At 34.0% G+C, this 27,244-nt stretch overlaps 3 protein-coding genes across 5 annotated transcripts; all 3 read left to right on the top strand.

The window, feature by feature from the left end:
* Positions 1 to 1,232: 1,232 nt before the first annotated feature.
* Positions 1,233 to 10,089, top strand: LOC131000040 (WD repeat-containing protein WDS homolog). The gene is made up of 5 exons (XM_057925783.1): positions 1,233 to 1,482; positions 2,061 to 2,779; positions 4,593 to 4,694; positions 8,669 to 9,304; positions 9,516 to 10,089. Exons 2-5 carry the CDS (start codon positions 2,123 to 2,125, stop codon positions 9,702 to 9,704), a joined length of 1,584 nt encoding a protein of 527 aa, XP_057781766.1. The 5' UTR covers positions 1,233 to 1,482; positions 2,061 to 2,122; the 3' UTR covers positions 9,705 to 10,089.
* Positions 10,090 to 10,459: 370 nt separating this feature from the next.
* On the top strand, positions 10,460 to 13,844 carry LOC131000154 (tobamovirus multiplication protein 2B). 2 transcript variants are annotated; one of them, XM_057925936.1, is made up of 5 exons: positions 10,460 to 10,802; positions 11,599 to 11,664; positions 11,754 to 11,818; positions 13,330 to 13,420; positions 13,569 to 13,844. In XM_057925936.1, the coding sequence occupies exons 1-5, from the start codon at positions 10,671 to 10,673 to the stop codon at positions 13,608 to 13,610; spliced, it is 396 nt and encodes a 131-aa protein (XP_057781919.1). In that variant the 5' UTR covers positions 10,460 to 10,670; the 3' UTR covers positions 13,611 to 13,844. The 2 variants fall into 2 exon arrangements, with proteins under 2 accessions (XP_057781919.1, XP_057781926.1); XM_057925943.1 differs by having other exon boundaries at positions 10,473 to 10,802; positions 13,572 to 13,844.
* Positions 13,845 to 15,088: 1,244 nt separating this feature from the next.
* On the top strand, positions 15,089 to 25,803 carry LOC131000015 (uncharacterized). 2 transcript variants are annotated; one of them, XR_009093642.1, is made up of 20 exons: positions 15,089 to 15,323; positions 15,709 to 16,368; positions 16,832 to 17,032; positions 17,397 to 17,480; positions 18,294 to 18,353; positions 18,502 to 18,546; positions 19,049 to 19,248; positions 19,378 to 19,821; positions 19,975 to 20,059; positions 20,172 to 20,366; positions 20,458 to 20,547; positions 21,408 to 21,470; positions 21,571 to 21,645; positions 22,133 to 22,183; positions 22,672 to 22,749; positions 23,840 to 23,974; positions 24,551 to 24,655; positions 24,748 to 24,813; positions 25,413 to 25,539; positions 25,619 to 25,803. XR_009093642.1 is itself a non-coding variant. In XM_057925745.1 (19 exons), exons 2-19 carry the CDS (start codon positions 16,000 to 16,002, stop codon positions 25,479 to 25,481), a joined length of 2,415 nt encoding a protein of 804 aa, XP_057781728.1. In that variant the 5' UTR covers positions 15,089 to 15,323; positions 15,709 to 15,999; the 3' UTR covers positions 25,482 to 25,803. The 2 variants fall into 2 exon arrangements, 1 of the variants encoding a protein (XP_057781728.1); XM_057925745.1 differs by having other exon boundaries at positions 25,413 to 25,803.
* Positions 25,804 to 27,244: the final 1,441 nt, after the last annotated feature.

Here is a 27,244-nt window from a genome sequence, read left to right as displayed (position 1 = left end):
GTCTTTGTCAATGAAATTCATATTGCCTCCATTCTTTGTTTGCTACCCTTTTATTGTGAAGTTATTTATGCTTTTTCCATTAATTGAAATAAGGAAACAAACTGAAAAATGAAATTTAATAAATTGAAAATTTTAAACTGAAAATTTTAAACTGAAAAAAATTAAATTTAATAATCTGAAAAATGAAATTTAAGAAACTGAAAATTTTACAACTAGAAAAAAATTAAATTTAATAATCTGAAAAATGAAATTTAATAAACTGAAAAATTTAAATTAAAAAAATAAATCCAAATGGTGCTAAAAATAAATTCATAAATTAAAAACACTCTTTTAACACAAAATTAGTAAAAGTCATCTAATCTCTTAATCACTACCCTTATACTTTATTCATATCACATTTTTCAGCTTTTCTTAAGCTCCGTGCCCACACCCAAATGGGGCACTGAATTGTGGACGGAGGGAGTAAAGGATTGTGGGAGTGCCATGTAGGAGAGAGAATCACTATGGAGGCTGCAATATGTATTGCTTTATAGAATTAATAGATATTATGGAGTATATTAATATATGTATATGTGATTATTTTGGTTAAAGAATTTCATATTTAAGTTAACCTACAATTATATTTTTTGAAACATGTAATTAATTAAGTATGATTTACAATATTTTCACTAGTTAATGATTTTGAATTTAGATCCCATTTGTATTTATATAAATTTACTGATGTTGTTCAAAAATAACTTTTTTAAATTTAAAAACTATAAATTTATATCGGCTTAATATACGAGTACAACTAAAATAATATAATATTTTAATAATTAAATAAGTACCATATTATTAATTTTATTTATTAGGAGTATAAATCATTAATTATGAAGCTATGCTATTAAACATAAATTATTAAATCACATTACAATCATATTTTACCCAACCAATCTTATGAATATAATCTACAAATCTTATTCAGATCTTAATTTAACTTTCAATATCTTGAAAAACTAATTAATTATTTATTTATTTTGTTTTGGAACCAAAAAAGACAAAAAGAAAAATAAAACCAACAAGAATCTCTCTACTCTACGCAAAATGATTCGAATATCTTTCACCATTTCTTAAATTTATTACTAGTAATATTTTTTATGATGCACCATTTTTCAATTATTGATAGATAGGTTCAAAATGAAATACAGTAAAATTTTGATAATCAAATTATCCAGAACCTTAAGTAAGCATACTTTATAATCAAAAATAATAAATTAAATTGCTAGAAAAAAGAAGAAGAAGATTTTGCTAGTTGAGAAAAACCTCGAAAATTCAAACAAAATGCGTCGATTGGAATCATTTGGATAACAGCAGCTCGCTCCTTTACTCCTCAGTCGTCTACATCACCATCATTTATCCCCCATTTGATTTTTGCGAGTTTCGATCAAACCCTAATATTGCTGCCCGAATTGTACCATCAGTCGCTTCGAACAACTATGGAAGGTAGTCTTCATTATGATTTTTAAGCTGCTTTTGTTCATTTGTGTCGATTGTTTTGGTAGGTTAGCCCAAATTTTTGGTTTTACTTCATGAATTGGAGTGCGATTGCTATATCTTGGAGGAACTTACTCTATGGGTTTATAAAATTTTCTGTTACCTTTTGGTTGGGTTTGCGAGAAATATTTATGGTTGTCAAATAGTGAGACATTGAGATCACAGTATTTATCATAATTGGATTGATATAACAGTTGCTATCGGAGCGTATAAAAAGCTGTTCAACGGGTTAGGATCTTAAGTTTGATGTTACTAAGTAGCAGTAGTCCTTGGCCGTTTTAACTGTCTATGAGTTCATTGCATATTGCATTTGGTGGTGCCAGTCTCAGCTGTGCTCCATTTTCATGTAAACTTGTGGTCACTATGATTTGTGGTTGACATCATGACATCACTTATTCATTTGTACTATTACATAATCCATTTTCATGGATTCTTTGATCATGTACTAAATGATATTTATGTGAAGCCAATGTACAGACACATTCACTGCCCTTTTGTGACCACAGTGGGTTCATATTGATCACAAGGTGGCTAAAAGAGATGGAGAATTTATAGTGCATTCAAATGTATTTTGGAGTTGCCAGCTGTTATGGAGACAACGGATGACATAGGAGATGTGATTGGTCCAAGAGGCCTGATTAAGAAGCACGAGTTGGTACGAATCATCATTCAATGTTTATACGCTCTAGGTTACAGCAAGTCCGCTGCCTGTTTGGAATCTGAGTCTGGCATTACATGTAAGTCCCCCGAATTTGAATTAATCGAATCACACATTTTAGATGGAAATTGGGATGATTGCATCGAGAGTCTTGACAAAATAAATGGCTTGGATGACGAGACAAGGGCTTCAGTATCTTTCCTTGTTCTTGAACAATGCTTGTTGGAATGTTTGGATTGTGGGAACATATCTCTGGCGTTGGACATAATGCGGAAGCAGTTTTCATCTTTGAAAATTGGCACAGAAATGGTTCACAAACTTTCTTATGAACTGCTCTCTTTGAAGGGATTGAGGTTGGGTTGTATTGATAGTGATTCAGTTCACGAGTTGCGAAAAAGATTGCTCGCAAATCTGGAAAAAGTTTTACCACCACCAATTACACTGCCTGAGAGAAGGCTGGAACATTTGGTCGAAATGGCTATTTCTGCTTTGGTCGATGACTGTATTTACCACAGTTCATCTGATTCAGTATCACTGTATAGAGACCACCATTGTGATCGAGATCAGTTTCCAACAGAGACCACTCAGGTTGATTATTAAGTTTTGTTTTTTCCTTCTATTTTTTTTGGTAGACAGTCCATTAATAAATAGAGCCTTTTTGGAATGTTCCTTTGTCGGAAATATTAACTTGAGGGATTATAAGTTCTTAAAGTTACATGTTGATTCATATATGACAAATAATGGAAGGGGAAATGAGCAGTAGAGTCGAAATTTGTAAACTTTTTAGGGTTAATCAAAGTTTGTGTCTCCAACTTTCAGCGTTTTCCAAAATAATCTCCCCAACTTACATTTTCATTTCAAGAACTCTCATATTTGGAAAAAGTCTGATTTATGTCATGCCTTACAATATTCTGCGATGGAATCATGGATCACCTCACCGAATTCTTAGGTTGATTCTTAATGCTTTGGGTTTTTTCTGCAATTTTATATTGAATAATGCAGCTTCTTGCTAGGTGACTCACTATACTGTCGCTGAATTCTGTAAGGCGGGACATAAATAATTTTATTTCCAAAGTTGAGGGTTTTTGAAGTGAAAACATAACTCGGGGACATTATTTGGAAAATGCTGAAAGTTGGGGACACAAACTATGATTAGTTGATTACCCCAACTTTTTATGTGAAAGGCAAATGAGGGTTGCCTGTTTGTTTTTGTGGTACAAGTAATATTTTTGTAATGTTCTTCATATCGCTGGACCTACTTTGTTGGAGGCTGTCTAATATCCCTAATAGCATCTATGGTGCTTCTTCAAAAGCAATTATTCTATACATTATATTATACTCCCTTCGTCCCAGCTTTTAGTATCCATATTTCCTTTTTTGGCCATCCCACATTTTGATATCAATTTCTATTTTTAGTAAAAGTAGGTGGGACCCTTGCTCCACTTTAATTATTTTAACGCTCATAAAAAAAGTGAGACCCTTATTCCACTCACAACACACCCAACCACTTTATTAAAACTCGTGTCACTCTCAAATGGATACTAAAAGTTGGGACGAAGGGAGTATGTTGCAGTAATCCTTCCATATTCTTAACTCTATTTCATCAGCTGGACTATTGCAATAATATTTGGAGATTCTGAAGAGTTCCTAGATCAGTTTAAGGTTGGTTGGTGAATCTCAAAATATAAAGAGTCTTAGGGACTTTCTTTTTTTGTGAGTTGTATGTTAAGATGGGATATTCTTAATATATAGTAGCAGTTGACTCCTTTGTAGTGTTTCGTACTCCATCCGTCCCGGAAGAGTATGCTTAGTTTGTTCCGCACGAGTTTTAATAAATGCTAGAGTGTGTTGTGAGTGGAGAAAATGGTCCACTTTTGTGAGTGTGTGGAGAAATAATGGTGGCCATATTGGTAAAGTTGTAAATAAATGCTGAAAGTGAAGATTAAAAATAAGGGATTAGTGGTCGGGTCATGTCCAAAAATGCGTTGTGCATACTCTTGTGGAACGGATGAAGAAGGAAAGTGAGCATACTTTTATGGGACGGAGGGAGTACTTTTTACATGTTCATCAATTTTAATAGATCTCTTGTATTTCTTCCATATATGTATTTGTTCAGTGTCCGTGTCTCTTTTATTTTTATACTTAAGACTCTTTTATTAGATTCCCTTGTTACATTTGATGTTGTACTTGAATGGAAAAAACTGTGAATGAGATCATTATGAAATATCAATTATACTTGCACTCATCCGTATGCTCTATTTCTTGTTTGGTTATCTATCTCACTATCTGTGTATATGTAACAAGGGGGACTTCTAAGAAAATATCAATTATACTTGCACTCATAATGAGCCTGCTTGCTTTCAATTTGTAACTTGTATGTCTATTCTTTATCTTTGTGTAGATATTGACTAATCATCAAAATGAAGTATGGTCTGTTCAGTTTTCCAACAATGGAGAGTATTTGGCATCATCATCAAGTGATTGCACAGCCATCATATGGAAGGTATATGGTATTTATGTCTTAGTTTCAATATTTTTTCCATAGGGTATTGTTGCTGATGTGTTTTATGTACTAGAAAATAGCAGAAGCTTTACATACAAGGCACGAGCCATTGGTTTATATATATTATTTATAATATTTTACAATTCAATTTATCAAATGTGATATATTTCAAGATATCAAGACATATGAGAATTTATTGAATAAAAGTAATATTTACAAATTCAGTTAATAATCAGTAATGAATAAACTATATAAAAGCATTAAGTTTCTGACTGAGACAAGAAGACCTTACTCTATACACCTAGAGGCGTGCGCTCGTACAAACTTTGATATACCTATAATCTCCTTGTTTTAATTTCTTGAGATGGTTTAGTAACTATATATATTTGTTTATTTCTACTTATCTGATATAAAAAGAGTCTTTTATATCTAAAACTTCTAAATTATGATTTAAAATTCTCCTTTGCTTTCTTTCGGAATATTGTTTGAAATTTAGATAAAAATGATAGTAGATCTAGGAATCTCTACAACGATGTATCATAAGCATAAAGAGAAATTCATGCGAGATGAATTTTACTTTTTAGTTTACTGTAGTAGAGTCTTTGTTTTCACTTGTGATATATAGATTTAAGCTTTAAGCTAAAAAAGTTACCACAAAAATCAAGGTATAGTTTTTTGCTATAATACAAATTGAAAGGTGTTAGGCAGTCAATTGTTACCTTAAGTCTTAATTTAATTATTTGATTTGAACATTGAAAGATTATATTTAATTTCATCTTATAAAATTAAAACTAATCAAATGATAAATAATTAATCCGTGCAAAACCATACCCTTAAACAAATTATAAGTGAACTACATTAGTTTATGTAGGAAATATACTTGAGTTTCTTGTTTCGTAATGAAACTGAATCAGGATTCAGATGTATGGTCCCTCTATTGTCCCCCCATCCACCCCTCTCTTTTTGTCTTCCTTCAAATAAACACAAATCCTTCAATAGTTCAATTCATATAGCATTGCAAATATCATAATGCTTTTACAACCTAATTGATATTTAATGAACAATCAATTACTTGTTGTGATGGAATAATTGATTCAAAACATTAGACTTACTAAAGCAATTAAGAAATACATTAACATTGCGAAAATGCATATTGTTATAATAAACTATATTACGCACCTAAGTACATTTTTAATGGAGCCAGAAGAAAGATTCAAAAAAGTATAGAGAATATCTTATTTCTAAAGCATAAAACATTTGTAAGTAAAGAAATTGATTATAGAATAGAAATGAAATGTATTTTTGCAGCAAAAGATATTACATAAATGAAAAGTGTACGTTTTACTTCTTTTTCATTTAAATATAATTTTTAATATACATTTTATTTTCTAGCAATAAACAAAAGAATTTAAAAACTTCATGAAACTAAGTTAAATAAAAAAAATATAACTAAATGAGGAGTAACGTGAATTTCTATTTTCATTAGTTCTTTTGCTTAATGTTCGTAATGGGGGCGGACTTTTCTTTTATCTTAATTTCAAGGATTTGAGGATAAACTTATTTAGTGTCTCTTTGTCATTGTTTGTCTTAGTGTACTCTTCTAAATTAGAGTATATATATATATATATATATATATATAGAGAGAGAGAGAGAGAGAGAGAGAGAGGTTCCGTTGAGAATACTAAATGTGTTGAGAATTGAGAATTCTTGCGAACACTCGCGAACAGTCAATAATTTGATGAATAAGTCAATAATTTTTATGAACAAGCATTTTGGTCCGAGTTCGAATACTGTACGGGGCGAGATTTTTACCATATTAAATAGATACATCTATTCATAAGTTATATTGGTTTATTCATAGAATTTATTGATTTGTTTATTATTTTCTTGTAACAAAGAGGAGTTTATTTGAAGCGTCCTTACAATTTACATAGGTGAAATGAAAAGTGACATATTTGTTCAGAAATTCACTTTCACATTTGATTAGGAGAGTTGTTATTTAGGGTACTTCACACCTCTTTCCGAATCTGCAATCTTTGTCCTTGATCCAGGATTAATATATCTTTGTCATCCCTGAAAATATGTTTTTCATTGATGGACAAGCTGATTGTATTGGAGAATTGAAGTATAGATATTCTGATGTGATATGATGAAGCAATATGTATAATTGTCTATTCTTTATGTTAGTAATTTTGTTGCTCAGTGTGCATCAGAAGATACTAATCAGTTTACTAAATAGTCCTAATATAAGTCTTGTGTTAGTGGACTTATTAACTTGTTTAATTTTTAACTAAGTGTCAGAACACTATGATTACAATACTATTCGGAAATTTCTTAAAAAGAGAGAGAGAAAAGAACAGAAGATGTTACTATTCAGAAACAAATTTAAGATGTAATACTCTAATCATGTTGAATCAAATGTCTCTACCTCTGAAGAAGTGCTATGCATTTGTTGCTTATTGGACTTACAATAAGTTATAGCCACAATCAGTAATCACTAAATTTTTTTCTTGTGTTTCAAGAGCTTGTTTATCTCTTAATATGATTTTGTTCATTCTTTTTTAAATGTTTGGATGATGATATTAGCTTGATTCTTAGATGATGACTTGGGGTTGTATTTTGATGACAGTTCAGATATGTTCTTGCCGAAATAAGTATTGGTTCCAGCATAATAAGAATAATGTCCGAACACAACTGATTGATATATATGTTTGTCCTTTTGTGACTTGTGGTGTATGCTTACTACATTGATATGTGATAAAAGATTAGGGTGGGGCAACATATAAACTTTCTTCTCCTACCCAACATATTACCACCACTCCCAAACTATTACTTACCTTTGTGGATCTAATTAATATTTTCAATCAAATAAATCCGCCTCCTGAGTTTTCAATTTTTTTTACTGGTTCAGTTAAACTCCACACCTGTTCATTAGGGAGTAAAGTTTGGAAGAACAACAGTATTGTCTTTAATGCAAAGCCGTTTCCATTATTTTGGATTCTTCGTATTATTTGATAATGTTTCGAGTAAAGATAATGATAACACACTGGATTCAATATAGTGGTTATCGTTTATAAGTCCATGCAGCACCATGGCATATTAATGCACTGTGGCTGTGGTGCATGGTGCATGATGCAATGTGTGTTCTCTCTCAGGAATGATAGAATATCTTGCTGGACGCTGTGTGCTTTACAAAAAAAAACTGTTTCTTTCTCAAGGATCAACTCTTTTACTCCTCTCACTTTGAACATCCTAGTAACTGCTTAAAAGGGAAAACCGTATAGACTGGTGATGATATTGGATTTACATATTTGATGATATGTTCTCGATGTCCAGAGTTAGGGAACTGACAGTTGCTCCACGTTTGCGGCTTCTTTTCCCTTGTTCAGGAAGTTAAACCTTTGTTAAGCATGCCTTCTGGTGAAGTTGGTCACTTAATCTCTTAGAGGCTTGAGTGACTCCAACTGCCAAATCAGGTGAGGCAAAAATGTTTAGCTCGATAGTTCCAGAAATATCAGTGGATTCCTATTTTGATGTTTTATTACTATTATTCTGTGAGAGGAGAATTGTGTTCATTCCGCTACATTACATATGTTGTATACTTGTATTATGTCTGACAGATAGATGGGGACTTAATGCTGATCTCGTACACTTAAAGAAATTGAAATTTTCCTCTCTGAATAACCTTTAGTTAAATATGATAAATGCAAAGCATGGAAGGTAAGAGGATGTGGAGATTCTGGAATTTATGAAATGTTTCTAACTTTCATGCAATCCTCTTAATATATTATCTGTTAAAAAACTTCAATAGTTGTTGCCAGTTGCATCATTTTTTTTTCTTTTTCATTACAATTATTTAATGCTTTCTACATTGAAATGTCTATTTGTTATCTCATTCAGGTTTTGTTTACCAATTTATCATACCTGATACATATTTGTTGTTTCTGAGTGCTCTTGTAATATATTTTCCCCAGGTGCAGGATGATAATAGAGTAACCCTGAGGCACGTGTTATGTGGCCACAAAAAACCTGTTTCATTTGTGGCATGGAGTCCAGATAACTCCATGCTACTCACTTGCGGAAATATGGAAGTCCTTAAACTTTGGGATGTGGAAACTGGCACATGCAGGCAAACATTCGGCGGCGATGGTTTTGTTGTTAGTTCTTGTGCTTGGTTTCCTGATTCCAAGTGTCTCGTCTGTGGCAGCTCAGATCCTAAGAAGGGCATTTACATGTGGGACTGTGAAGGTAATGAGATTAAGGCCTGGAAAGGTATGCGTATGCCAAAGGTTATTGATATTGCTGTGACTCCAGATGGGGAAAATCTCATCAGCATTTTCTCCGACAAAGAGATAAGGATATTGAATTTGGCAACCAATGCTGAACGTGTTATTTCTGAGGAGCACTCTATCACCTCTCTTTCGGTATCTGGAGATAGCAACTACTTAATCGTCAACCTTAATAGCCAAGAAATTCACTTGTGGGACGTTACCACAAAATGGATTGAACCACGCAAGTACAGTGGCCACAGGCAACAGAAATATGTCATCCGTTCCTGCTTTGGGGGTTTGAACAGTATGTTCATTGCCAGTGGCAGTGAAGATTCCAAGGTACTTGCACATCCTTATTGCTTTCCTTCATGGGGGATGAGATTGACAATGCATATAATTGAATATTTGAAGGATTAGACAATCAAGCAAGCTCATAATTATTCAATCCATCTATAATATTTATATCTATCTATGCTATCTATCACCTAAAGTAAACACACCCTTCCCGTCTCTGTGAGAGGCTATTGAACTAAACAATGTGCGGTAGCAGGTGTACATATGGAACCGAAGAAGTTCTAGCCCAATTGAGATCCTGTCTGGCCATTTGAAGACTGTAAATTGCGTTAGCTGGAACCCAAGGCGACCCCAAATGTTAGCTTCAGCGAGTGATGATAACACAATACGTATATGGGGACCATGTCGTTCCAATAGAGCAGAACGGAATAGCTTTACTGAGTAGAGTGTGCATATGCAGGTTTTCTTCTATACCAACAATTTTCACTTTTTGTGGTTGTAAATGTCAGGGTTACTTCCTTCTTTTTGGCGTGTGTATATTCTCACGAAATTCCTGTTCTGTTAATGCCCTTTTCTTTCTTTTTGGTCTCTTATTTAGTTCACACTTTTTTTTACTATGGTCTGTTTCCCAAATTGATCGTCTATAGACTTGTGTGATTGGTTGTTGGAAGTGTAGAATATGAAGTAATTAACTTGTACTATGTCTTTTTAGTTGACAGTAGTTAACTTGTATTTATCTGGTCTGTAATTGTGAATTACTACTACTGAAGCATCCACCGTGTTGCTTTCTCGTTGAGGGGAATAAGAATGCATTATTGTCAACTATCAAATCAATTTATTCGTAGACCTTCAAATTACTTCTTGTTTTTTTGTTTAACATTTCATTTAATTGAATAAAATTAAATATTGATATTTTAAATTAATACAATATATTTATTTTATACGGATATACTACATCATACTGATAAAAGTTGAAATGGAAAAAAAAAAGCTTGAATTGTTAATATAGTATAGAAAATGTTGGAGACCAACAACTAATGAGTTACAAAAATGAAAATAAAAAAAGAAACTAAAGTATACGAAAAGAGAAAGTAAAAAACCCAGCCAATAGAAAGAAAAAATTAAGAAATGTAAAAATGAAATAAAGTAGTAGGGGACAATCGGGTCTATATACGGGATTTACCCGAAAACGGTGTACATATGGAGTTGCAATAAAATTGTTTATATACTCGAAAACAAAATTTGTGTAACTTCGTATGGTATGAAAAGAAAGCTTTTTCCTTATTTTACTTTTTTTTCTTTTGAAAAATGGTTCCAGCAATTAAGCTGGTGAAATACTAGTACAATATTTTTGTAACATAGACGCTCTCACCGTCAAACACATTCGTTCCACCGCGCACCCAAAACTTCCATGGCTGCGAGCGGCAGCGGCGGCGGCGGCAAAAGAGAAGGATCACCCAAAATCGTGGCGGATCAAATCTCCCAATCTGTACAGTCCACCTCCAATCTTCTTCATCTCATGCTCCACTCCTCCCCCTCCCGCGTCAGTCTCTCTCTCTCTCACACACACACGCACACACACGTATCTCTGTGTTGCACTAGTAATCCTCTCAGCTCGAATTGTTTGCAGCATTTAATTTAATTTCACTAAACAACAGTAAACAGTCCTACACTGGATTTTATTTCCTCTTTGGGGTATTGGGTCTGGGTCATATATGCCATCCTTGATGTTATTGACTCTTCCAAATTCAAATATCCTGAATTTCTCACTTCTTCCAATATGCAATGAACATGGAATTGTTGAAACCGGAAACATAGAAATAATGTTTTATTCAATTTCATCGTATGAACAGGCTTAGAAGCTAGGATTTGTTGATTTATCTTAAAAAAAAATATTTATACTAGATTTTTTTTTCCGATTTTGTTCATTTTTAAGATATTATTCATTTCATTATATAAAAATGATTTTGTGATCTGTAGTGCCGCTATTACAATAAAAATCATCGTTTCTCGATTTTATTTTTTGTTTTTGTGCATGCTAATAATATTGGCTAAATCCGCACACTGAGTAACCCAAGTGTTGCTTGAGCTGCCCCTTCTTGTCTCACCTCCATTGTTCTGTGTGAAACAGAATCACTACTTTGGTCAGTGTTTGATGTGGGGCAATGGCTTTCTGTCTCGCCCTTGTGTATTTCAGTAATTGATTCTTGACTGAACTTATGCTTGTGATTTCTCACGTGAATTTGTTTTGAGATCTTGGTAATAGATTTATTGAAATTAAAATTTGAAAACCTACTTCCCCAACAGTATTAACCGCTGTGGATGCCGAATCTTCTCAGGCTCAACTAATGAAGCTTCCAAGAAATCTTCTGTCTATGACTTCTACCATAAAAAACACAGAGTCAGTAAGTGCATTTTCTAAAGCTGATTGAGATCCTTGTAGAATACATCTGCCTGGATTTATGATAATAAGACCTGTGTTTGATTGATGCAGGTACTGGAGCAGATGCCTCAAGTTGTTTCATCTCTGGACACACATGTGGAAAGAGGATTGCAATGGTCTGTTTTACTAGTTTAAAATCACTTCACTTTCTTTAGTCTTGTTATTTCATTTATACTGTTTGAAAGCTCTATTTTACCAGATTAGAATCACTTCTCTTTCTTCAGTCTGTTCTTTCATTGATCACATATGTTATCATAAGCCCCCCTAATTAAAATTTGACAACTCATTTCTAACCTACTTTTACTATTTTAGAACCACTTATCTTTCTTCAGTTAAGTTCTGATTATTTTTCTAAGGTCTCTAAGAGATCAAGAAATGAATGAAGAGACTGAAAATGAAAATACATCATACGTATGAGGTCTGAGCAATGTGACATTAAAATGCCAATGTTTAAGGAAATGGGGCACTGACACAGCTGTTGGCTCTTTACCAAAACCACATCAAAGAGGGTATGGAAGATACTGAACATTCACTATTGAAAGATGGCAACGATATTAGTATTTATGAGGTCATATGCACAAGTTAAAGGAACCATAAATAGCAAGGTGTATTCAGATTGGTTCGCTGCATGAGCACCATGCCTCCAGAGATGAATGGAAGTCAGGAATGTTTTTGAGACAAAACAGAAAATGACATAAGTGCAATGCCTCCACTGAGTGCAATGTAACACTGGCACATGTATTGTTGGTTGGTGGTGCATGATGTAGTAGAACATTCTCATATGATTTGTGTTCTTGATCTATGCAAATTCTAAATGAGACCTCATTCATGTGAAGTCATTTGGTGATTTTGTATGTGATGGTGATCCGGATTATGTGGGGATTGGGCTTCTGCTATCGTCTACATGTTCTAAACAGAATCCTTTTAGGCAGTTTAACGTGCATGGAGACATGGCAAAGATGATGGCTGTTTGGGGTTTAAAGCTCTGATGAGTCTAGGGAGTGAAACTTTATTAGATGAAATATTGGTTACAATATACTTGTGTGTACAGTGATCATGTAGAGACCTGTGCTGAGTTAAAAGTATTCTTTAAAGAATCTCAAATGGCTGATGTACTTGGAATGTAGTCACAGTGTCACACAAACATCAGGTCAAATTTCAAATTCATAATTGAACCAAGGTAGCTGCCTTAAATTCGTTATTGTAGGCAGATGAACTATGCTGATTAAACTAGTCAATACCAAGTTTGAACACATTGCATTTTATTTTCAAGCATATTCTCATTAGATTGAAAGTTATAACTATTAGTATTATTCTTTGTATTATCTTTCATGTGTTGGTTTTTGTGCCTTATGTACTTAGCGTGTCTCTGTTTACTTATTCCAAACTATTCTTCAATTCTAAGAGATGGACCAGAGGAGAGATATGGACTCTGTATGATAATATATGTGCGCCGGCATTATATGACTGGATCTGACATTTTAGGTAGCGATGACCGACATTTCCATTGAAATAACAGATAAAACAAAAACATTGACATCGCTGGAACTTTGATTACTTTACACAGTTTTATCTATTATTCTTTTTCTTCTTTCCTCTGCATGGACCTTGAATCAAATTTTTGCAGTTTGCCTCATCTTGATACCGTAGTTCAGTTACTCTCCAATATGCAAAACAGCCAGCTAAAGTCTTTGTCCAGAGCTGACCTTACTCAACAGGTACTAAACTCTCTACGTTTGCGTTTCGGCCCTTATTGCTTTCATCATCTTCTTCCCTTGTCACTTTTCCCCTACAAATTTGGCAATCTTGATGTGTGGTTTTGTCAAAATGGCCCGTTGAATGTAGTTAACCATGTCCATTGTTTAGCAGGACCTTGAACTTTCCGAGCAGGGTTCACGGGTGACCTAGCCGTACTTGAAATTTGCAAGGCATGTGATCCAGTTTGAGTTGGATTTTCGTCGCACATTCTCATGATTTTGTGGTATACTTATATATGTCCCGGTAAAATCGTAGTACTGGGGTCTCGTACAAACCATCGCTGCTATAGAAACGTGGAAACATATTTTTTTGTGTTAATAATCAAATTTATTCCTGACCCTTTGTGATTTTATCAATTCTATTCCAATGTCTAAAATTTATCAATTAGTATATCTCAATTTTTAGTTACGTATCAGTTTCATCCCGAGCTTTTAAACTTATCAATTCTATCCCAATTTTTTCAAATTGTATCGATTTTATTATTGGAATTTCACTCTAATGGTTGAGTTGTGACATGACATATCGGTAGATTATCTATTATTTTGCTCCAAAAAAGTTGTATACAAAGATATTAATATTTCACTTTATTTTTTATTTTTTAGATTACAGTTAATATGTCTAGGCTCATCAATTCCTTGTGATGTCACATAAATACAAAGTGATCCGACTTGCGTTGCTTAAAACTAATGATATTGAGAACATTATTTAATTTGTCGAATCAAACTTTGGACTTTGTATAAAATCACCGGAGATTGCTCCATAAAAACAGTTGAGAAATGCATTCTTCATGGCCAAAAAAGGTTGACGGTCAAATAGAACAAAATCTGAATAGAGTTCAAACAAAGACGAGCTTTGTACTAATTATTATGGTCACTAGATTATGCAACGCTATGTACAAGTTATTTTACACTTTTGTTATAATTTCGGTTTTAGTTTAATTGTTGATCATTTATTGAACTTTTATCAAATTTTGATTTTACATAAAATTTTAAAATATAATATGATAATTATTGAATTATTGATTTAATTTAATTTTACAACCAAATTTACTGTTAACACGACTAGCAGAATAATTGATGCAAGATAATCGACTGGGGAGTAAAACAACGTTTGTGATGACACATCGTAATTACTATTTCAAAGTATGCAAAATTATATTAGTTGGCTAACCATGACAATAGTAAATCTGGGCAAAATCTCAATTGATAGCAAACTCATATCAAAATTGATAGTCCAATAACTGCCCCATTACCTTTAAAAATTTGCACGTAAAACCAAAATTTAATAAAAGTTTAATAATTTATAGTGAATTAACCCCTTTTTTTCTTCTATCATTTTCATTTAGGTGATAATTTCATAATTTGAAACACAAGCGTATCATAATATCAGCAATGTTGTAGCACCGTTTTTGGTTGCATACTTGCATTTATCTTACAATTACCACATTTTCCATTAAATTTCTATGTATTTGGCTTTTCCTTTTTTATTTTATTTTTTTATCATAATTTTTGCTCTATCACGTTTTTCCTGCTCATGATCATTCTATATGGTATAGTACTTTTTGAGACCATGAAATACACACACATATAAATAGATATATAGTATGTTTTAGACATACGTTTTTTGTAATTATTTTATTTTCTTGCAAATATTTGACGATGAAACGTTGATGCTGTTCAGTTTTAGGCAATTCTGCATTTCGCATAAACAACCTCCGTCTGCATGCTCTCTCTCTCTCTCTCTCACGCACACACCCACCCACCTCACACACTAACATCAAATAATATATGCAGAAAGAAACCGTTATTCAGGAACCGAAATCCTCAGAGAGAAAAATAATAAGGATCAAAATCCTCCAAAAAGGTACAGAGATCGCGATTCTTCATCACTGCGTATTCATTTTTCTGGGTTCAATTCAATGCAGTATGCATTACCTTTTTGGGCGTAGGAGAAATGCATGATCAAATGTAGGAAATATGTTTATCTACATGTATGCAAATATAACCAGGAGCAATGTGGTGGAAAGAACAGAAAATTACGTGCATTTTTCTAATTAATAGATCTTTTATTTGATGCTGACCTTTAAATTGCCAGAGAGAGAGAGATGACATGATCATTTGGATTTATGATAAATGTAAGAGGAGGTTGAAAAATTGACGGACCTAATATTTTCCCCAGCTTGTGCAATTACTTTATTCCAGAGATTGTAAAGATCAATCTTTTATTTTTCTTGATATTTTTGCAACAGGGAAATCAATGCACATCTAATTATGAAACACTGATATTGGTACGGGGTTTGCAATTAGGATTATCATCAGCTGTTGTTGCGATCTTGAGAATTTTTTGGCGGTGCAGTTCTATGTGCGCATGATTATAAACCCAGGAGTAGGCTTGTGATGACGAAGTTGCTTGAATTTTGAAGACATAGGCTGAATTTTATGAAATAATGCCGGAGAATGCTTGCTTCTCTAGGAAATAATAATAACTACATACTAGGTCCCGTCATGTAGTGGAATCCAGAGGAAAAATCAGTGTAGAAATGGGGACAAAAGAAAATGATGATGCTCAGGAAGACTGGTCTGAACCACCATCACCAATTGAGGTGTTGCAGCAGTTGTCCAAGGAGGCAGTTAGAATGGCAGGTGAGGCATGGCATCATGCCTATCCAAGTAGTACTCCAAATTTGGAGTCAGTACCAAGGCATAGGCGTGCGCGAAGTGAAATAGTCACTTCAAGTCATAATCCCAGCGGTAGCACCAGTAATTTCCAAAGACTGAAGGGTCATATGCAAAGGGCTTTGCACTTGGGTGGCCGTTGTTCACGTGATGATAGCCAGTATTCTTCTTTCGATCCTGAGATTCTGGCTAATCAGAAAAGGCAGTGGTATCAGCTTAACTCTAAAACACTGGTATGTAGTTTGGTTGTCAACATATTCTTCATGCTCTACTGTACTGTCTTGAACTTTTATGGTCTCTTCATCCCACTCTCACATTTTTCTTCTTTGCTTATTAATGTCATCGTAACATTCTTTGCTATTTATCTGTACCATTTATGGGATTGGCTTAATCTGTTGTTTTGTGTAACTCAGTTATAGCCACCAGTAGTCATACTCTTACATGTTTACCTAAATCTTTGTGTCTTTTACAATTGTTTACAGTCTGAGGCAAACTTATACTATCCTGAAAAGGAAATACTAAAGCCATTCTCTGTAATGGCTTCACGTATTCTCTTGTACCTTTTCATCTTGATTATAAAATTTGTTTATTTTTTTGTTATGCCTGGTATTGGGCTTTTACTGGTATTTTGCTCCTTATTGTTGTATGATTGCTTCTTGTGAAGATTGAGGATATATCACACGAGTTTGAATGTAGGGTACTGACATATATCAAGAGCCAACCTCGCTTTTTGAACACTTTGTTGTTGTGGGACTCCAACCAGACACCAAGCTTGAGTTTGTTGAGGATGCGTATATAAGGGGAAAGAAATTTGAGAAACAAATGAAAAAAATTGAAGCATCTGAATTCAGTATGCGGCCACTTCGGCCGCCCAAATTCCCAATGATGGAACCTCAGGTTGGTTGCTTACGGGTGGTAAAAGCTATAATATTATCCAAGTTCTCATAGCATGCTATATGAGCATCATTGTTTTCATGTCTTTGTGTACCAGTTCTTTATGGTCTCTAGGTCTGGATTGCTTCTTCTTCTTTGTAGGCTATAAATAAAAAATAGTGCAAAGAATATCTTTTCCTTCTGTTTCGAGCTTATGCTACTTTCGAAGCTCCCCCTTGGTTAATGTAACCATGCAAATTTCAAGCAAAGTATCGTCTATCCAGTGAATCTATATGTCTCCCTCAGAAACTGATTGTGCTTAGTGTTGGGTTTACTGAGAAATTGTATTTAGGGTGATCAAGCTTTTATTCTGATTTGTGTCTAATAGGTGCTCTTCATGTATCCTCCTAGAAAGAAGTTGGATTTGCAATTACAGGATCTCGCTGCATTTTGCTTTCCTGCAGGTGTTAAGGTATGTGGTTTCTCAAACTCTTCCAATTATGAACATAAGATATCTTCTATAACTTTTTGAATATCTTGAACTATGGATATGGCTCGATATACGCGACATTGTGACAGTCATACAGTTTACTTTTACTTGAATATCCATTATCTGTCAGCAAACTTTTTCAGAAGTTGTCAAAGTTCAGAGGAATATTGCGGAAACTTTGTTTTATTCATTTATTTATTTACTATTGCAGTCAGATGAGTCCTCTCCCGGGACTTGCTCTGTAACTCTGACTGCTTTTCTTATTTATAACTACTATATTGGAGAACACATCACCATCTGAGTCTTATTCTGTACTAGAACAATAATTTCCCACAAGCATATACTTGTTGTTTATATTGGGGTTTTGGTGTATTGCTCCTAGAGTTCATAATACAATGTTGTATGCGAAAGGATTTTCATTTCTGACAGACAATTCTTGTGCATTTAATTAACCAATAGAGGCCTTTTGCTGTGCTGACACACATTTCTCTACTGTAGCCACTGTTAACATGCAGTTTGGTGGTTCTCTTTTCATAAGGAAGTCAATATATTAACTTCAAAATGTTTGACCAGCCTTTATGTTGGTTTTGCTGTGCATATGTGATTTTTCTTATTTAAAAGATATTAAAAGTATAAGATGTTAGAAGCACCTAGAAAGTGTAGTTCCCTGGTATACGTCATTGAGTCAAGTTGCTGCAGCTTCTTATTTCTGTTGTGCAAGATACATTTCTGTCATTTCTGGAGGTTTAATTTCTAACTTTTGGTGGCCTAAAGTTTACCCGCTTTTTCACCTAGGCTCGCGTATTGGAGAGATCACCATCATTAAGTGAGTTAAATGAACTTGTTTATGGACAGGTATGCAGCAATAACATTCTTATGTGCTCTCCTCACTGAGAGGATATGAGATATTCCCTTCAATCAATTGTATTAACAGCTTCTTACTCTTTTTCTTCTTCTGCTATGACAAAACTTGGTTTATTTGTTTAGTTTGATTTGTCTTCAGGAACACTTGACCAGAGATGATTTCTCATTTATATTTTCACTAAAGGCAAGTCCAAGTTTGTTTTCTCTCCTACCATTGCTTGTTTCTTTTCCTGAGTACCTCAGTTTCTCAGTAAGCAATTCTTTCTGTGTGCAAACAATGCCATACAGCCTAATGGTTCCACTTTCTTGTATCCTGCTTCTTGAATATTCTATAAATTGCAAGTTTTAACTAGTCTCTACTCTGGTTGCAAGTATTAGATATATATATATATTTTTATTTGTTGAGTGCCCCAAGAATGTAAAGTTTCTGCATTACTTTTCAAGTTGAACATACTTCTATCAGTTCCTTGTGAAATTTTGTGGTTTCCTCATTCCTTCAAGTAGCAGTTGCAGAAGGTGTCCCACTCTGAAGAAAAATTAGAAGGGGTAGACAGAAGAAGAAATTATACTATTTTTGTTTCTTCTTGGAAAGTAATTGCAGTATTCTCTTAAGTTTCCTCCACTACAGACTGTATCTTTGAAATTGTGCCAAAGTTTTATGAAGACGTTCTTTGTGTCTAACGCAGGTAGCAGGCAATGCCACACTTTATGGTGTTTGCTTGCAAGTTCAAGAGGTTGTTCAGAGGCCACCTGCCATTTATGGGTCTCTATCACCTCTTCCTCAATCACATTCTGGTGGTAGTAGGTGGTTGATTTCTGCTCCTCGTTGTTATTGTATCTTGACAAAGGTGCCACTGTTTGGGTTACACTATAAGATACTGAACAGGTATGCGTGTTAATAACTACTAGAGTTTTCTGTCTCGGAAATCTCATCTAACTTAATAGACTTCCAACTCTTGATTCTGTTGTTTCCCCCACTATGTAATTATTTGCATGTTTCATTTCTTGTATGCAGCATGGTTGCACAGGATCGTCTGAATCGGATTACTAAGTTTGTTGATGAAATGGCTCTTGCTACCAGTGTTCCTTCTCAATCTATGCCAAAGCAGCTTTCAAATGTGAAGCCTTCTGGTGCTGAAAGTGGCACAAACTGGATGGCCTCTGCAATTCCTGTTAAACATGCCGTAACTCTTGCTGCTGCAGCAGCAGGCATTATCTCCGATGAGGAGGCATCATCAAGGTGTCAATATTCTCCTAGGAGTGCTACGGCCAGTGATGCATCAGATAAAATGAGGGATTTGGTTAAGGATGGCAGCAAGAACTTGAATGCTTGTGATGATAGTCCATCTGAGAATTTGGGAAACCAATCAGATAATGTCCATACTTTAGATGCTGCCTCAGACATCTGTCAGAAAAACCAATCAGCAACAAGCATTCGGAGTCTCGAATCCTTATTTAGGTGACAGAACAGTTTGTTCTCTGTTACATGGGTCTTCCATACAGTTATACGCTCTATTATATTGTTGGGCCAAAATCTGAGTTAGTTGAAACGCATTTACCATCTTTTATTTTTCTCAATAATTTTTTCTTAAAATATACTTTGTTTTGGCAGTCCAGCTAGAAGTATGGTGTCAGATGATGGTTCCAATAGCCAGGTTGAAGATCCAACCGATGATGTGGTAATGGAATGGGCAAAGGTGAATTTATAATGCCCTCAGGCACACTTCCTAAGCTATATTTCTTGTAATTAGATTGTCATTTCCTGACTTCTCGAACTCAAGTCAGCCGTTTCTGCAACCTCTATGTCAGGAAAATAAGAATGATTTGCTACAGATAGTTTGTGGCTATCATCGTCTTAATCTTCCTGAAAGGGGAAGCAAAATCAATTTTCAGCCGCTGGAGCATATGCAGCCCATTGAGTTTCGACGGTTTTCTGCTTCTGACCTTGGACTCTCTGAGAAGTATCTTGATCATATACTGAAAGTTTCTAAGGAAGATTCTCAGGTTAGACTGTCAAATGATTATTCAGCTTTTGGCGGTACTTGCCTGTGCATGAGAAAACCATTCGTACTAATAATACTATTTAATTTTGAAGGTCAAGGTAAAATTAGCTAATGCCGAGGAAGCTTCTTCACTCTCTCTATGGTCAATAGCTACCATATGTCGAGTTCTTTCTCTTGACAATGTAATTCGTTTTAAACTTTCAATTCTTATGTGCTTTGTTTTAGATACTTTTGTTTGTTGTGTCTAAAGTATACCTTTCAAAAAAATTATCTTAAAAATGAAATGTATCAAAAGCATTGAGCATTCTGAGAAGAACTACCACTTACCAATCCAATTATAACTTTAACTTTATAGTTCATCGTAGTGGTCATTTTATCCCAAATAGAACATCCAACAATATTAGCAATGTCCAACAATATTATCCATGAGCCACACAGATAATTTTGAATACTTGGTTTTAGCTATTGAAACTTCCAATACATTAAACATGTGCACACCATAATATTTGGTACCAATATGTAGTAAGATTTAATAGTTGAGGAGTTTTAACATGCGAATTTTATTGATCCTTTTCCTATGGTGCTAAGTGGAACAGAAGAGAGAATTGGTAGAAAACTGCTGAGCAGTTTCTTGTAGCCAGCTTAGCTTTTCTTTAATGTTTGATTTTGCTCAGGTTGCAAGACTTACAATTCATTGTTTTCTAGAACTGTCTTATTCTCAGAGATGAAGAAATGCATCTGCAGTTCCTTGAATTTGATGGAGAAAGTCTGGCCTTTCTTTACTGCTTAACTTGTTTGTATTGTTCAGTACTTTCCATCTATGTTTCGCGAAGGAGCATTGGGCATTAAATTTTCTCCTTACTCTAGGAGAAATGCTTTAGGCACTTATACTACCTTTAATACTATAAGATTTCCCCTTTTTTTGTTACTTGCCTGGGCATTAAATTTCTAAAAGAAATTTGGCTAAATATATTATGAAATGTTTGTTATGTATAATGCTGTTTATGAAATTCCCCAAGTCTGATGGGTTTCATGTGTCTAGATCCTTACCTTGATCGCCGGTGTATTGTTGGAGAAACAAGTTGTTTTGATGTGCCCAAATCTGGTACTATTTCATCCCCTTGAAACAGAGAATGACTAGGAGTTATCATTCTTTTCTCCTTCAAAAGAATTAAAGACGTTTTTTTACCATATTTTTGTACTAGGGTATCCTATCGGCTGTGGTGTTGTCCATCATCCCTATGATTCGTCCATTTGAGTGGCAGAGTTTATTTCTTCCAGTAAGTTTTAGTGTATATATTATGTTTCCTTCCCCTCAGGATCACTATTAACTGTTAAGTTTATTAAATAAATAACTGTGATTTTTAAACTTAAGCAATAAAAATTTGTAAAGATAACGAGGATTTGCTTTCCTTTGCATATGCTCTTTCTTCCGTACGAAATGCAGGAACCACTTATGTTGTATCCTCAAGTTTATATAAACAAATGTTTTCTGTTTCTTTTGCAGTATCATATTTGATTGCTTTTAAATAATGAAATGTGTAACTCATCAGTCATCCCACATGTTCTGAAGATGAATCATTTCCACCAAGAACATCCTTAGTTGCTTAAGAAGTTAACTGGTTTAGTCGTGCTATGTCCTTATAGTCAATTTCACATTCTTTTCAGTTTTGCAAATGTTCTTTCTAACACGGCCATTTTTTCCTGCTCTTCCATCTTTCCTTGTTTAGATGTGAATCATCCTATGGTATTGTTTTTGTTCTGCAGATTCTGCCAGCGAGGATGGTGGATTTTCTGGATGCTCCTGTTCCATTCATTGTGAGTTTTAGTTGCTTCCATAAAATGTTTTTGTTAAATAATATATATAGAAACATAATTGAATGAATATTTATGTATATTCATCTATTAGTCGTGTTGGGGTATATAGGCTTCTTATTGGTTCAAATAAATAGGCTTCTTATTGTGAGAACTCTTGCACTGAACCTATAAAGTAACCGCATTGACAATGAACCGCAACTCAATTTGGTAAGACGCTTAACCTTCAACTATTAGGTTGGAGGTTCGAGTCACCACCGGAAAAAATGAGGAACCGTTATTGATCCTCTTCTTTTTCCTAAAAAAATTCTACAGTCAGCAAATACTTAAAGGTACACACAGTTACTTTATAAATTCACCGCAAGAGACAATAAGAAGTTTATTAAAGGTGTTCTTTGGAAAGATGAAAAGAATTTCCCTTTGAACTTAAACTTCATTAACTTCAGAATAATATATAATATACAAAAAACTGTTATGAAACTTTCATGCAGGTCGGCACACAACATAAGTTGACTGATCTGAAACGAAGAGCTCCTAATCTTGTTCATATTAATGTACTGAATGACCATGTAAGTCCAATTTCTATGCATTAGTATATCAGATCCATCAAATTTATAATACTTGTATCGATTTGTAACACTTAAAAACTTAGTACATGAAAAATAAAAGATAAGTTACTAATCCAAAGTTTGTGTGTGTGTCCGTTTTTCTTTTTTTCTTTTTTGCCTTTTTTTTTTTACCTAAATCTAATTTGTTTATGTTCCAACTTCCAAGTGACAAAACAGACTAAACATAAAAAGTAAATAAGAATACAAAGTAAAAGTACTCCCGCAAGTATGCTAAACCCCTTCCCAATCCAGTGGCCCTGTCTCCTTGTATGATTCCCCCGCCTTCATTTAAACCTTTCTTCCTGTGTTTATATATATTTGTGTGTATGATTGTGCGTGCGTATGTGTGCGCACACTTGTTTTATAAATATATGTATATATATATATATATATATGCAAGAATGTCCTGTACAAATACAGTGTAATGATGACCATGGCACCTCCATGACCACATTGTTTCGTAAGAAACACGTTAGTATGTTGGCCTGTAAATGATGACATATTCCCTCTTGTTCTTTTTATGTTAGCACAAGACTAACAATTTACACTTAGTTAATTTCTTCCCCAGCCATAATTTTCCAAACATAAACCTTAACTTCACATCTTAGTTTAAGTTTCCATTAAGATGAATTCTGTCTTTTGGATGCTACAATTCAATTCATGACTTTAAAGCACAAAATTTCCTACTTTACCCTCTTTCATGAAGACTTGCTTTATTTTCTGTCAGTCTAGAACCTACATTAGTCACCGTCTAAATTATATTTTGTGCGTTCTACATTTTAATCCATGACTTTGAAACACAAAATTACTTTAGCTTCTTTAAGAACCTACATTAATCACTGTCTCTCAGTTGTTCAGTTTCTCTAATAATACATGCAATTAATCCTATGAAAAAGTTAGGCAGTATCTTATTTTTTTGGTGCAATTTACGGTGTAGTGCTATTTTATGTCAAATATTCAGATGGATAAGTTCTGGTATCTTTTTTCTTTAATGGTTCCTTATATGTTGATGATGTAACAAAACTCTCTAACATTGCACAATCTTGTCTAGGTGACTTCTTGTAATCTTCCTCGACTCCCCCGATATCATTGGCTTATTACGGAACTTAGGCCTAGCCACTCCAAGTTGTCATGTGAAGACTCTGACTCTCCAAGGCATCCAGTTTATAAATGCGATGAAGTGCAGGTACAGCCAAGTCAAATTGTCTTCCTTTTCACTATATTATGAGCTGAAGTTTCTTTTTTCTACAGTTCTAGTCGTTTTCTCTTGTTTAGAAATATTTTATGTGCTCTTGTTTCTGGTATTGATCTTTTCTCCTCTTAAGCCAGTACAATATTGATGCTTGGTTTGACGGAGTGAAAAAGAACAAAGGGAAAACTTAGTATAAAGAAGGGGACACTCCTAAAATCAGTAGGAAGAAATTAATGGTACTGAAATAAGTGGATGTAAATAATCTTTCTAAGTATGTTTTCCTAATAGAAAAGAAGTACTACCTACCTAAAATAAGGAATCTAGAATTCTTCAGTTAATGATGTTAATGTTTACTTGAAAAGAAAATATGTTATACAAATATCTTAATTACGGCAATAAAACCATATAAAAAAAAATCTTTAGGAAGTCTCCTGACCTCTCACCTCATCTACCACTGTGTTATAGAAAGTTCTCATAAGCTCTTTTATACATGTAGAAGTTGAAAAAACCTCTGATCAAGAAAATTGCAACTCTACTTCTATCTTTTCATTTATATGCTTTGACTTGCAGGCTAGAGCTGCTACTCAATTTGTAACTGTCTTGAGGAAATATCTGGAATCAATTTGTTCGGATTTGAGGTACCACACGATCACGAATGTACAATCCAATGAGAAGGTCATATTGCCAACATCTCGATCTATAATTACTTTGACAAGTATAATAAGGTCTGTAGTGACTGTTGAAAAGAGTTACTTGTTCAATCTCAGGTTTCAATACTTCTCAAGGACAGCTATATTTATTCCTTTCCAGAAAAGGACCAGCCTTTTATGAAGGTACATGCTTTACCATTTATCATTATATTCTTTTGATTGTTTGTTTTATATTGCCATGTCTAGTATTTCACCTTCCTATTTTCTCAAGTGCCTAATCTGTGCTCTCATACAATGTCAAAGGGTGGTTATCATCTCTGTTGAGAGTTTCTACAATTTTTATTCACGGCATACTATTATCTTTTAGGACTTGTTTGAAATTTCAGTTGTTTCTTTAAAGAAGTTTTTCGAATGTCCAGAGAAGTTCATCCAATCTTATTCAATCCATGTCAAGATCCAGAAACTAACTTGGCTAAACCCAAAACCCCTTCCCCTTGATAGTCTAAATTTTACCTTTTCTCATGCTATGAATTTTCTCATCTGTCATTGCTCTTGCTCGCCACTTCAATTCTGTAACAACCACTTCTTTTACTCACATACTATGTAAGACCACGTCTGTGAGAGAGAGAGAGATAGATAGAGAGAGATGAGGATCACGCACAGTGCCTCATACTGATGTCGTTCACTCGGTTGTTATTGTCTTGAAAGTTTATAAATGAATTAGTACTTTGTTTAACCAACAAACACATCTTGAGGAGGATTGCTTTATTTGGCTTTTGCAGTTATTTGTAGAGACACAGCAATTCTCCGTTCTGTCAGATTATAGCCTGTTGTGCATTGAGAATGAATAGCCTTAAGAGTATGGCTTGCCAGAGACACGAGACACGACTAGAAATGGTAATCGTGAAGGTATGTACAACCCTCCTCTCAGAACCATGGCTGCAGTATTATGAAGGAATCATGAACACTACAGCTATATCTGTGGCAGATACTATCAAGAGCAGCATTCCTTGATTGTAAATGTGTCCGAAATTTTTCTTGCATTTTGATCAGCATGTACTCAGTCACAAACCTACTGATTATAGAGCCAAGTATCAGCTTAGATTGTCAGTTGCTTACAATGTCACATACTACCCTTGATTAAATAATTAAACGGCATACCTTTACTTAATATTGTCTCTTCTCTTGGTAAATATTTTTGACATTTCATGGCTTAATCTCTTGTTATCAAAATATGGCTTCAGCTTTAGTCTTTAGGTGCACACTTTTCTGCTGAAAATGTTTTTTCAGCAAGTACATGAAAACTGATCACATCCTTCTTTTCACATATTTTTTGCTCGTACAGATAAATATAGTATTCAAAAAGTAATTACTTAGAAGTAAAATGTTGTGCTACAATTCTTCCAATCTGAACTCGTTATTTTTAATCTCACTGTCATGAAAGTGGATCCATTTCTCCACTCATAACACATTCACCTAATATTTATTAAAACTTGTGTCGCAAAAATTGATGCATATTCTTGTGAGACGGAAGAAGTATAATTTTATGACAATTTTATCTCAAAAATGTTTTTAGTTTAAAATATATATGGATGACTTTTTAGACTATTCAAATAATCAGGCTATTCACCTCAAACGCGAAACATCATTTCATCCATATTTACAATAGTGTGACATCTTCCATCGCCAATTGTGCTACGTCATAAGTAACTTTCACGCTAAAATGATCATAAATTTTATTTAATTAATTTAAAACATACTAATAATTTATTGAATTAAAACTATCACAAAGTCATGTTATTCCTGCAACAAGACTTTCCGTCGTCAACAAAACATTTAATTTCACAAACAATATTTTATTTCTGATTTTAGCACCATAAATATGGCCGTATCTTAGCAATCTGACTATATCATTCCAAGTATCAAAGGCATATGCAATATGACTCATGCTAGTGGAAGTACACATTGCATGTCACACGTATATAATCCACAAACCACATATCACAATAAGAAAAGATAAAAAGGTTTAATGGAAACTAGACTGTAAGGCTCATCATCATCTTATCATAATCCACCTTAATACTTTTTTTTTCAAAATGAAACACATAAAGACAATTCATTGATTCATTCCTACCTTAGAGCATCCGTAATGGGGTTACATAACTTACATGATAGCTTACATGATAGCCTATTTTATGAGGAGGGACCACATGGTGTAAAGATACTGTATTGGGGTTACATGATAGCATTAGTTTTGATTTTTATGCTTTTTACTTAAATTTAATTGCTCAAATTTAAATAACACATTTTACTAATAATTAAAATTTCATTAAAATAAAAAACCTAAAAATTACATTAAAAAAAATTAAAAACATAACTTAAATTACATAAATTAAGCTCCTAGTCTAGATAAGACCACGACGCTTGAGCATTTCTTGGACCATGTGCTCGTGGGCCATCCTCTGTGCATCGCTCATATGCGATGTATCCAGACTGAGGAGTTGCATGTCGAGCTCCCTCTCCTTGAGCTCGTTCTTTTTGGCATATTCGGCTGTGATTTTTTTCAAGTTCTGATCGGACCGATCCAATGCCTCTTTGTACTCCGATGACTGCT

This window comes from Salvia miltiorrhiza, chromosome 1 (genome assembly GCF_028751815.1).
Source record: "Salvia miltiorrhiza cultivar Shanhuang (shh) chromosome 1, IMPLAD_Smil_shh, whole genome shotgun sequence".
In the NCBI taxonomy this organism is placed as follows: domain Eukaryota; kingdom Viridiplantae; phylum Streptophyta; class Magnoliopsida; order Lamiales; family Lamiaceae; genus Salvia; species Salvia miltiorrhiza.
Note: the sequence above shows the minus strand (reverse complement) of the source record. Positions and strands in the feature narration are given on the sequence as shown.